At 28.0% G+C, this 13,135-nt stretch overlaps 1 protein-coding gene across 1 annotated transcript in view; it reads left to right on the plus strand.

Moving 5' to 3' along the window:
* The first annotated feature begins 5,994 nt into the window (after nt 1–5,994).
* Nucleotides 5,995–13,135, plus strand: part of Dhc98D (Dynein heavy chain at 89D) — a 33,848-nt gene continuing 26,707 nt past the window's right edge. The window contains exons 1-11 of the mRNA XM_087414753.1: nt 5,995–7,047; nt 7,137–7,286; nt 7,410–7,488; nt 7,571–7,718; nt 8,257–8,511; nt 9,474–9,529; nt 10,076–10,309; nt 11,032–11,133; nt 11,908–12,203; nt 12,303–12,459; nt 12,644–12,907. Of these exons, the coding sequence (XP_087270879.1) occupies nt 7,171–7,286; nt 7,410–7,488; nt 7,571–7,718; nt 8,257–8,511; nt 9,474–9,529; nt 10,076–10,309; nt 11,032–11,133; nt 11,908–12,203; nt 12,303–12,459; nt 12,644–12,907 (1,707 nt within the window). The 5' untranslated portion in view covers nt 5,995–7,047; nt 7,137–7,170. The remainder of the gene's footprint in view (nt 7,048–7,136; nt 7,287–7,409; nt 7,489–7,570; nt 7,719–8,256; nt 8,512–9,473; nt 9,530–10,075; nt 10,310–11,031; nt 11,134–11,907; nt 12,204–12,302; nt 12,460–12,643; nt 12,908–13,135) is intronic.

Here is a 13,135-nt window from a genome sequence, read left to right on the forward strand (position 1 = left end):
AAAATAAGTGTTCCTTAAAAATTTGAGTGTTTTTGTCAGTATCTCCTCAAAAAATTAAATTTTAGAAGTAAAATCAATAAAGTGTGTAGCAGAATATGTATATGAAAACTACTTCTGTACAAAATTAGACTTAACATACATCGATTGTTAAACCATTATGAAAAAAAAATTTTTACTCCCTATCCTTACTATTACAATAATAACAATAAAATAAATTTTTATCGTAATTTTTTATTTTTCTAATCCACGAAAAATTATGAAGAAGATCAGTGATAATGAAAGAGAGCAAGGACTCCACAAATTTAAAATAATAAAAAGTAATAAAGGCTAGGGGAGTCAACACAGTTATTAGTGCGATTATCTTATATTTATTCAGTTTATTCCATAAACCTTGATATGATTCCGATGAGTGCAATACAATAGAACTGACGTTTCGACTCCTCTTTGAGTCATCCTCAGAATGAATTATTCATTATTACAAATTCTTGTTCCGCAATCAAATTCTTCATGTAATGTGTAGGTTTCCCTAGTGTATAATAAATTAATAAATATATAATTAAAGTATTATGATGAACTATTAGAAGAATTTAAAATTCATTTGCAATATCTTTTTAGTGATTGATTGTAAGCAACCGGGATCGATAGAGAACAATAGAGTAATAATAATGAATGAATCGACGACTTACGGAGGAGCCGTAGAGTTGCTTACTACAGTACGAAAGAATCGGCATATTTCTAAGAAAATGTTTGGACACGGGATACTGGAGTGGCGAAGAGCCAAAATGCGAATATAAATAAGATATCGATAGGTATCACATCTTTAAAATGTATATCTAAATAATATCGCCTTTGAAATATAATATTTTTATACTACGAAAAATCTTCAAACTTCATCGGCTAATCCAAAGATTTTTAAAAACTAAATATTGAAAAAAATCTTTCATTAAAGACTCACTGACAACAGATAATTCACTAATTTTAATCTTTTGAGGACGCATTCTAATAAAGTAACTTAATAAAGACTTTACTTTCTAAAGAGGACACTCGAAAAAAAAATTCGATTTTGGTCTCAGAATTCAAAAATTTAAATTTCAAAACAATAATCTGATTATTGTGCAACTTGTTTTAAGAAGATTCTTAGTATTTTTGAATTTGAATGTAGCCTAAAATCGAATTTTTAAAAAGATAGATATAATCTCCATGAAGGAGGCTGTAGTGTTACAATGTTCAAAATCAGAGTTCGAAAATCAGTTTGGACATCAATACCTATTTAAAGCGAAATTGGAAACTTGATGTTACTTTGGAATTAAAAACTTCCTAAAACTGAGTTTTATGATAATCAAATTACCTTTTTGAAATTCCATCCGTCATACTAAATTTATTATTTTGAATATTTACCTCAATTCAAATAAAGCTTTAACAAATTAGACTACAGACCAAACTTCATAAAAATTCAGCAAGTAATTTATGAAATAAGAGAGTGACTCCAAACGGAATCGTCAGTCCATAAAGAGTTAATTACTCAAACCTATTTTAAAATATACTATAGATAGCGAATCGAAAATTTATTAAGATGTATAATGTATGTACACGAAAAAAAACGGCTGCGGTTGCCACAACCAAAAGTCGTTCATCAATACATTTTTTGGTTATAAGAACTGTAGGACGATTGTGATAATTGTAAGATTGGCATATCTTAACGATTATGGCTGTAAAGAAGAATACGTTTATCTTACGATTATCACAACTATTAGGTGTTGGAATTAATTCGTAGCGTTTTACAAGTGATGGGAAGTACTTTTATTAATGTATTTTTTAATGCTCATGTGAAATAAATAACATTCTTTCATTAAAAACGCTACGAATTAATTCCAACACCTAATAGATGTATTGATGGGCGAAACTTATCATTACTTTCGGTTATGGCTATCGTAACATTTTTCTGTACGCGAAATTTATTTTTTAATTATTAAATAAATAGGATTAAGTAAATAAAATAACAGATAAATAGGACTGATATCGTGTTATAGAGTATAATTTTTCTGACGGAGTTCGTGGACATGTAGAATGGACTAAACTGAGATGGAAAGTCCTTTACTATTTTGCAATTTTCGCAACAGTTAATAAGATATTAATTGCTAAAAATTGCCGAAAATTGCCGAAATCTACAATTTTTTACTCAAGTACTATCTTTACTAAGTACAACTTTACAGAAAAACTGCAAGAGACAAAAATTGTTTATTTTCTTTTCATAGAATTCTATGAATTTTGTTAGAATTTTTTCAGAATTTTTTAATATTATATTTTCTTACATTGATAAAAATGAGAAAATGCAATACTAAAAAGTGATAAAAATTCGTAGAGTTCTATGAGATGAAAATAAACAATTTTCATCTCTTGTAGTTTTTTTGTAAAGTTGATAGTATTTAAGTAAAAAATTATTGAAGATCAATTTTCGGCAATTTTTAGCAATTAATATTTTGTTAATTATATTTTGCGAAAATTGTAAAATTGTAGAAGATTTTCCGTCTTAGTTTAATCCGCTCTACTGCCGAAAACTGCCGATCTTTTGCGCATTTCCGTCGTTCTCGAGACCGTGTACAGAAAACACCGAAGAATTTATCGTTATTTATATAACTGCCTGCTAAAAGCACAATAATTCATGTAAATAATTCATGAAAAAGAGAGAAGGAGAGACATATGGAAAGGATTACATATCGACGAGATTTTTTTCTCTGAGGATCAGCTATTTTGTATGATTCTGTATATATCAATCATTTAGGTTTATCATACGTAGGCTCTAAGTAACATATTGTAGCGTAAGTTTACAATTGTGCGATTTTTTACTTAAATACTATCAACTTTATAAAAAAACTACAAGAGATGAAAATTGTTTATTTTATTGTATATTCTCTAAAATAATAATTATATATATTCTCTAAAGAAGATCTTAGCAAAAATAAATTTGTATAACATTTCAAAGTAATTTTTAGGTAACTCTCCCTTTGTCTAATTTTAATAATAAATTTTAAAAATCACTTTAAAATTTTATACAAATTTATTTTTGCTAAGATCTTTAGAGAATATATATATACATATATATATATATATATATATATAATTATTTTAGAGAATATGTATAATTATTTTATCTAAATTTTAAGTAATTCTCCTTTTATTTGATTTAAATAAAAGGAGAGTTACTTAAAAATTATTTTAAAATTTTATACAAATTTATTTTTGCTAAGATGTCCTTTAGAGAATACATATATAATTATATTAGAGGCTACATATAATTACTTTAGAGAATATATAATTATTTTATATAGAATATTATAATTATTTAAATCATTTTATTTAACAATGTCTTAAAAATAATCATTTTTAAATCATTGTCAAATTAAATGATTCAAAAACAAACAAAAAAAAAGTTGATTTTACACAAGTAAAAAATAATATTTACCGCAAGGTTGCTCCACTGGTGCCTGATGTCTCTCCCAGACTTCCTCCTCCTCTCAGAATATGATTAACATCTCGCACAGGACACTCGCGTAAAACACTCGCGAATAATAAAATATAATCGCGCGCGGATTATAACTTGAGTCCGATAACTTGAACGGCACTCTCGAAACGCGCGACGCGACGAACCGGCTGCGATTCGTTCATTCTCAAGTAAATCGGCGACGAGGGTACATTAGCTTCCCCCCCCCCTCCCCCCCGTTGGATTTTTACACGAAGAGAACGATTTTACTCAATATCTAAAAATTTATCTAGATATATTACATTCAAATATATCCGAAAATTTTTAGATATTTAAGAAAAAAACGTTCTTTTCGTGTAAATATCCTCTGGATACTGAGCCCTTCCACCACGTCAAGGTGTACCCGTGAGAGGGAAGATAATCTAAAAAATGTAATATATAGCTATTATCTATATTACACTATGCAATCGATTAACTTTTAGAAACTTTTAGAAACGAATATCACATTAGCAATTCATTATCATTGCGAAATAAAGTCAGAGCAGATAAAAGAGCTGAATCTTTTATTTATACATAGATGATGTCTGTAAGATATGATTAAAGTCTAGAATGAAATAAGTTAGAGATTAATAATAAAAAAGAGAAATGTTTCTTTTATTACCAATAAATAGTTACGGTTAATTTTTAAACGGATCTCCGTATAGGATCGAAAGGTGCACACAAAGAATTTATTAAATTATTAAACTATTCATTGTAGAAGCAGGAATTGCGATTTTTTTTTGTACGAGAGTATTCATATTAACATTGCTTTTTTATGATTCGTGTGTGATACCGTTCGTATAGACAAGTAGCAATTCAAGAAATAAAACGTAAATCGTATAATAAAGCATCGTTTAATATTCATCGAGGAATATTAAAACGAGATTATTTTACTAATTTTGTAATACGTATTAATGGTAATATTTCGACAGTTAGACGATCGGCGCTCACGACCTTGAAGTGGAGATGGCACGAGGTGGCACGGAGTGGCACGGAGCGGCGCGTAAACTACGCGCCGCTCCGTGCCACCCCGTGCTATCTCCACTTCAAAGTCGCGCGCGCCGATCGTCTAACTGTCGAAATATTACCATTAATGCGTATTACAAAATTAGTAAAATAATCTCGTTTTAATATTCTTCGATGAATATTACACGATGCTTTATTATACGATTTATGTTTTATTTCTTTACGCACAATTTATCTATTCGTTACGCATACAACTCATCTATACCTTAGGCCGATATTCATAATGTCAGAACTTATATTTAAGACCGTCTTAAGTACAATTTTAAGAAGTCACGAATCAGAGGGCCGTATTAATGTCTTAAGACATTACTTAAGACAGTCTTAAAATAAGAACGGACTATGAATACCGCTCTTAGATATCTCTAATTTATATATCTCTGTAAATGTGTAACATGAATTCTATTATACCCATTATTATATTTATGTGTTATATGAAAATGTTTTATAATTTAAAAAATGTTTGCGTTTATCTTTATCTAAAGAATGTATAACTTACTATTAATTTTTATTTGAATGTAAATCATCAAAGAGAGTAATAAAAATTGAGATATAACTCTTAGTACACACCTTAGTTTTGAGTAATATTACTATTTATGAATATCTAATTTTCGTAGATTAATGCGCAACACCGGAGCGATTCAAGCCACACGTCCGCCTCGCTGCGAAGTCGCCAAGCGAATGCCGAAGTGATGACGTAGTCGACTACCGCACCGTGCCCCCCCTCGCTTTCGCCGCGCGACCCACCGCTTTTCGCTGCGCGACCCTTTCCCCCCCCCCATGTTTTTCACCGTCCGCTGTTTACATTATAGCCAACTTGCGTACGAAAAATATCAACGGTTTATTCAATTATTCGTATTTTACATGATTTTGACGACGAATTTATCGCCGTACATTTCGCGTTTTGTTTTGTGGCATCTCGAGTACAATCCTATATTACTTGCATCATTCTTTTAAACGAATTAATAATTATTCGCGTGAGATATTTTTGATACAATTTAATCCAACATTATATCTCAATTTTCATAATTCTTTTTAATGATTTATACTTAAATAAAGGTTTAATATAAAATATTCCATATATGTTCTTTATATTGTATAAAGATACATGCATTTTCTTAATATCGTGAAACAATTTTTACTAAATATATCTTTAGCTAAAAGTACTAATATATCTTGTTAATTATTATTTAATTTTCAACTAAAAAATTAATTTATGCTGCTACTATTGCTGCAAATTATTATGTTTCAAAAATTATTTAAACTTATGTACAATGCCGATCATGGCTCGATAAAATAACTGTTACGGTTTATTTAAAAAATATAATAAAAAATATAAAATATGTTTTAGAAACTTATTTAAAATATAAAATCGTAGGAATCGGTAAAAAAACTGATAAGTTTATTTTAAAATAAAAAATAAAAAATAGATTCGTGGGAACATATTTAAAACACTAAATACGAAATAAGTCAGAAGTGTAGTTATTTAAAATAATAAATACTAAATAACTCTTTTATATTTTTTATTTAAAATATATACTTTAAATAATTTTATTTAACTCTTAGTACACACCTTTTGTTTTGAGTACTCTTTCTATACATGTTGGGTCATTTCATGGATTAATTTTTATTATTTTTACAAGTATATAAAAATTATTAAACAATTTTTACGTATATTTTTTTTACATATATTTTTCTTTAAAAAGTATTTGTAAAGTATATTTATAACAAATTGTATATGCTCCTTATGGAAATAAATCAGGTATTCCTGATTTATGATGAAAGTAAATCACTGAAATCGCTGAAACAAATCTATCAAATTAATAGAGATTTTAATGATTTCAGCGATTTATTTTCATCAGGAGCACTGAAAAAAATGGATATTGTTGTGCAGTTTACATCCACTTCTTCAGAATACAGTAGTGCGTGGAAACATTTTTGTGGTTACAGGAAAAAAGCTCTTATGTTTTCTCTCAGGTTTCTCTCGGTACTGAAAATCTATAATTCACGTTACGTACGCTATATATATAGATTTTCAGTACTGATAATGCATATCAGCTAGTAACATAGTAGACATTACATCCTTGTTTGTCAATATTAAATAAGAATAATTCACTGTATTGCACTGAACCTTTTCTGGAAAACGTCCTTTGTCATTTCCATCATGATATAAATTTTATTTTGTAATCAATAACTCCTTTACTCTGTACATATTTCTACATCGAAAGAGTGTTTATTCACCATGACAACGACGACGGCAAAGTTTCTCACTTCTGGCTGTGCAGTATTTGTAGTATTCTTCATTCTTCGAAGGCAATTCAATCTAGTGGAGAACTGAAGAACAATTATTTACAGTAACGATTTCTCCAATCAGCAATTGTAAATAGAACCATGACAATCTTTTCAAGTTTTCGAGAAATGAAATAAAATATTGTTTGAATAAAACATGGAAGAAATAAATTGTGTGAAATATCATATTATTATTCCTGAATAAGGAATAAAAGGTTATTAAGCATTTTGATATAATTTATTTCTAAAGAATTAATCGATTGAAAAAAATTAATCAAATAAAAATTTATGTTAATTAATGCAGAGGATTTGAAATAGCATTTTTCAATGATATATACATGAATATGGAGAATAATGTTTATGAGAATGATAAAAAGAAGGAAGAAGACGAACAAAAAAGTTTAAGGGACAAAGGTGATCATGATAAATCGTTTATTTCGTACATCGATTATCGGTATGTATAGTTAATACAATCTTTGTATTATCTATAAATAATATAATATTATCTATATTATTATTTGTGTGAAATTTGTATTAGTTCTTGAATTTATTAAATAGCGTTATTTTACAAAAACAGAATAAAATGGATTTGCGATCGAGTTTTAAAGTTTCTTGGGCTGATAGATCAGGAACATCTTTTCTACAACCTAATTAACGTAATCACTTGAATCACTTGTATAATCTTTCTTGATACATAATTCAAAATTAATTAAAATTAATATCTATGTTTAATATTAGGCAAATAATCGATATTTTGAGGATAAGCTGCTCAACTTTCTCATATTAGACTTGTTCGAAGTGACAGAGCTAGAAAAGAAGTTAATTTTCTTCTATAAAACTTATGTTAGTGAAGTATATCAAGAGGAGGTTCCAGTATGGGAGGAAAGTAAGATATAAAAAAATATATTTTGTAAAGAGAAGGAAAATTTCGAAATTGTCAAATGTTCTTTTGACAATGATGATTCATGATTCTAAAATTGTACATATATGAAAAATCTACTTTGCATACTATATTTCCTAGCTAAACAAATTTAAATATTACATTAATGCAAATAATACAATAAACACTTAGCAATAAATTAATAAGTAATAAAGTGGTTTGTGTTATTGTGCTTAATAATAAGCAAGCGAATTTTATATAAAAATTATAAATTGTTTTATGCACAAATGCATCTCATGCAACTCGTATAATGAAAGCATGAAATATCTTATTGTATTATTTTTTCTTGTTTAGAAATACAATTTTTCTCACTTTTTATTTTTATATAAATTTTAAAATACAAAGTAATTTTATATGAAAGTATAAAATTTTTAAGATATAAATAATTTTAAAATTAATAGGTATATTTTTCATGATATGTTTTATAAACTTCTTACAATTAAATAAAAAATAATAATCTTGCACATAACATTTTTAATATTAGGAAAAGTGGAGAAACGCAAGATAAAAGATAAAAGAAAGAAAAAAAAAGGTAAAGCTAAAGTTAACAAAATGGATATCAGTTCAATTGCTAGTCGCACGACAACTAGCACGCATACATCCAGTATACCAGAATCCAGCGAAGAGGATGAAGAGGAAGATGACAAAAAACAGAATGGCGATTTTCCTAAAAAAAAGGAAGATTTAAAAAGCGCTTCTACTGGTCAGTTCCATTGGATTTTATTGGTTTTGAATATATAAGATTAAGCATTTAAAGTGTTACAAGCTATCGTTGAAAGTATGCGTTAAATAAAAAAATACATTCAGATAAAAGTTGTATGACCTGATGGGACCATATAAATATTGATAAAATCAACTTTAGAAAAAATTGATTTACCATGATTACATAAAAATAATAAACATCTTTTAAAAATGGAATTGTATGATTTCTTTACATAATTTGATTCCTCTAATTATTTTGCATATAAAGTATTAGAGTTATTTAAAAAAATCAAATGTCACACATATAATTCTTTATAGAGTATCTTATCATACGATCTCCTTTCAACTGAACAAAAAATAAAAAATAAAAAATTGAAGGATAACATTACACGATATTTCCAAGCGGTCACCTACCTAAGTACTAACCATGGTCAACATTGCTTGACTTCAGTGATCAGACGAGAACTGGTACTTTGAACATGATTTGAATGTTGTCCAATTACCAAAATTATTTAGAAATTTTACTTGACTTTAGTAGCCTATCATTTCCATAATGTTATTTCTTTATATAATAGTAATAACACTACAATAAGCAATAATGTATTGCTTACTTAATTTTTATATTAAAAAGTAAATGTTTACTTCTTTTCTTTTCACTTTCAATTTTAAAATAAAAATTTTTTATAAATGTTATACCTCAATATATTTTTTGATATCCCTATCTTAACTTTTATATGCAAAATAGTTAGAAGAATATTATATGGAAGAAATTACATTTAAAATTACATTTAAAAAAATAATCTTTATGTAGCTATAAAAAATCTATTCTTCCAAAAATTGATTTTATTATTTATTATTTGTGTCTTATAAGGTGTCATACAACTTTTATGTAAGCATATTTTTTATTTAATTCATACTTTTAGAGATAATAACTTATATAATGCTTTAAATACTTTACTCTGTATATAACAGTACATAATAATCAATTAATTTCTTTAGACAGTTCTGTTATTGTACCACTGCCTGGAGAAGAAGATAAATACGTTTTAACTAAGGTAATTCTCTAGATAACAAATTACCATGTTTATATTAATATCATTTATTATTAAATGACATTATTTTAAATAATTAATTCTGTAACATGACCAAAAAAATCAAACTAATTAGTAAAGATGGGGTAATATGATCAAGACTAAATCTTGGTGTCTATTAATATCTATATGTAAATTTTAAATACTTCTTTTAGTTATATAAACTGTGATTACTGTCGGATTTATTATAAAACGCAATTACAAACTGTGTGAAGCTGAAGTAATAATATTAAATTGATCGTCATAATAATAATGATGTGCTAATATTAATAGTATCATTAAATAATACCATAAAATCAAATTTTTGCTAAGAAAAGAAAGATCCAATAACGAGCGATTGTTACATTTAGTTTTGATTTCACTATCGGTAATTAATCTTTTAGCTAATTCGTTATCTCTTTCTTTTTTTATGTAATTTTAGGAGACAATGTAGTAATTGATTTAAACCGCAGTTAAGCGTATCGGTATCGGTATTGAGTATTATACGATCAAATTTCGTGACAATTACAGAAAATGGTAGAAAAAGTCCACCAGGTACCAGTGCTTCACATGATATGCGGCCAAATAGATGATAGTAGAACCGACCTGCAAGACATCACATTCTTCTATTTTATGCGCACCAGCGACGAAAGTATACCTTCTTTTGATACTTATGAAGAGTGCCTTAATGAGATCACGAATTATGTGGTGGTCGGCTCGCTTGACAGGAAATTCTTGTCCTCTTTGAATAGAATATTAGTCAATGTAAGCATTTTTATTTTATTTTGGTATAGTGTTTCATTTTCAAGATATAGCAATTTAAAAATAGCTTCCATGTACTGTGATTGTACTCACGAGTGACGGCACAACTTCATTTAACTTTTATTCGGCAGCTCGCAATATTACCTCGATTCTCAAATTATCAGTTGTCATTTATCTCAACTTATCGCAACATTCTTTGGAATTCTAATTAAGTGCCAGGCACGAATGAGCGTGCCACTCTTCCGTACTTTACTTAATTTCAGCAATTATTCTCTATTGTGAAACGGACGAAATCCATCTGCTCAGCCACGAAATTGGCAGAGGGAATGATTCAGAGCGGGGAAAAGTCAAAAGACGAAAGAGAGAAGATTGTAAGAATCACACACGAATTAATAATAAGAATAATAGCAAACATGTATTTGCCATCTCAGTTGTACATTAGAAAAACATAATGAATACAAAATTCTGGCCGTGTGCTATCGCAGCTGCGTGTTAACGAAAAACGTCATGTCACAGTACATGGAAAAGGCATTTTATTCCATTTTAATATTTCATTATATGGAGAGATAAAAGTACATGATATGAAAAGAAGAAGATGCTTTAGTACTTACATAATATTAAGAAAATTTGTTGATTTCAATGTCATAATTTTAGGAAAAATATATTGCAATATATTAAAATATTTAAGGTCAAAGTAAATAAATAATATATTTAAAAAACGCTAGGTATTTAAACCATTGGTGAAAAATCAATTCGGAGCGCTGGATATTCACGAGCAAACGAAATACGTAGACGATGAAAAACGGGAGAACATAGATGAAGAAGCGGTAAGTGTCAAGAAAATAATATTTATGCCAGCAAGAATTTTAACCCTTGAGGACCGGATCTTCCTATTGGAAGATCACGTTTTTTAAAGGTTTTTGGGGTCATTGAATTCGATTCTGATCTTAGAATTCTTAAATTCAAATTTGAAAAAGTGATCTAATTATCGTGATACTCGGTTTTAGAAATTCTTGATATCTCTAAGTTTAAATATGTAACCTGAAAATATCGAATTTGAATATTAGAATAGTAATCTCTATGAAGGAGGATCTAAAGTTTATAATCAAAGTTTAAGAGTCAGCTAGAAAATCAATACTATGTTATTAACTGTTTACATAGACAACTGTTTATATAGACAATATCAAATAAAGAAATTTGATTATTTTTTCTTAACATTTTAACTATATCTATATAAATATTAAAAACGTCTTATATTTTTTTAAATATTTATTATAGAAATGTTTTCTCTTTTAAATCTGATCATCAATTTTCGATTTTGGACTCAGCAAAAAAATTAGAAAAAAATCACTTAACTTAGGTAGATCATAAAGGGATATTCAATTATCTTACATAAAATATTATTTATTTTAAAATAATGAAAAATCCTTAACTATAATTCAGCACAATATCTTCTATAATATTTTAAATTTCTTCTACATAAATAGAGTTGCTTTTTTTTCTCTCTTGCATATCACACATATTAATTCAGATCAATAATGAAAATTAAAATACTATTAATGGTAAATGGTAAATTTCAAGATTTTTGTCCTTGATTAAAGAAATCAATGTTGAGAAGACCAGCCCCTTTCGTGACAGCGTCAAATATAGTCCAAAATTTAGACGCAAACAGAAAAGCAGATGACGAAGAAACCACAACTTCTACGACCTTGCAGGACCAGGTTTTAAAGAGTGGGAACCTAAAGTCAAGTTTGAAAGAACTCGATGGAAAATCCGAACAGTCCATTTTAGAGTCTAGCAAATCAGGTCATTCGAAGGAAATAAAGAAAGAGGCAGTCGAACAGTTCAAAAGAAACATTTTAGATTATCTTGATAATTTAATTGAGAAAACGGAATGGTTAGCTCTATTTTATATCAAAAATTGATAGATGTTTTTTATTACTAGGTTTTCTCCTTTTATATTGATAGCTTCGTGATTTTTATTTTGGTAATATAGGACGTTGGAACATATCGAAGGCGATATCTTGCTAACGATGCCGCAGATTTCAGAGCTAAACGATCCTGCGATAACAGATGATATGTTAGTAAAGAATAAGGATATTATTGAACAGATGGAAGAAGTAGTTATGTCATGGCAGAAACATATCCAGAAGGCAAATAATTTAGTATCTCTTTCATATTTTTCTTTTGTATACTTTTTGTCTTAATTTATCTACCGTTTTGGATTACATTGGTATATCCATGTGTCGTGATAATTAAAATAATTTGTCTGTAAATAATAAAAGTTAAATCTTACTAATAGCACGTATTAAAACATTTTATTTTATTATCGTTTAGATAATGGAGTCATACGAGAACAAGATACTTCCGGAAAAGGGACCAATAGCGGTGCATCAATATTGGCAGATCTACGAAACTGGATTAACAATGTTGGTTGAACAGTTAAAAATGCCCATCGTTAAGAGGATTCTTGCTCTTCTGGAACAAGCAGTCTCGCCGGTCGCCTCCAGCTTTCACCACTTTCAGTCTGAACTCTGGAAGCATTATGTTAAAGCTAGGGACACAAATAAATTTATTCAAACGCTGTTAAGATATTTTAAGGTAAAGGTATTCAAAACATATTCTAGATGTATTCAGAATCATTCTGAGCACGTCTTGTATTATTAGAGAGGATTTAGTATATTGCATATGTATATTGCGCAATCTTTATCTAACTTCACAAAATTTTGAGGAACATTTTATGAATGTTCTTTTTATTATAAATACAAATTTTTAAATAGAATATTCAGTATATTTATAGAATATTTCAAAATTGAGAATATTTATATT

This window comes from Acromyrmex echinatior, chromosome 16 (genome assembly GCF_024713525.1).
Source record: "Acromyrmex echinatior isolate Ae372 chromosome 16, ASM2471352v2, whole genome shotgun sequence".
In the NCBI taxonomy this organism is placed as follows: domain Eukaryota; kingdom Metazoa; phylum Arthropoda; class Insecta; order Hymenoptera; family Formicidae; genus Acromyrmex; species Acromyrmex echinatior.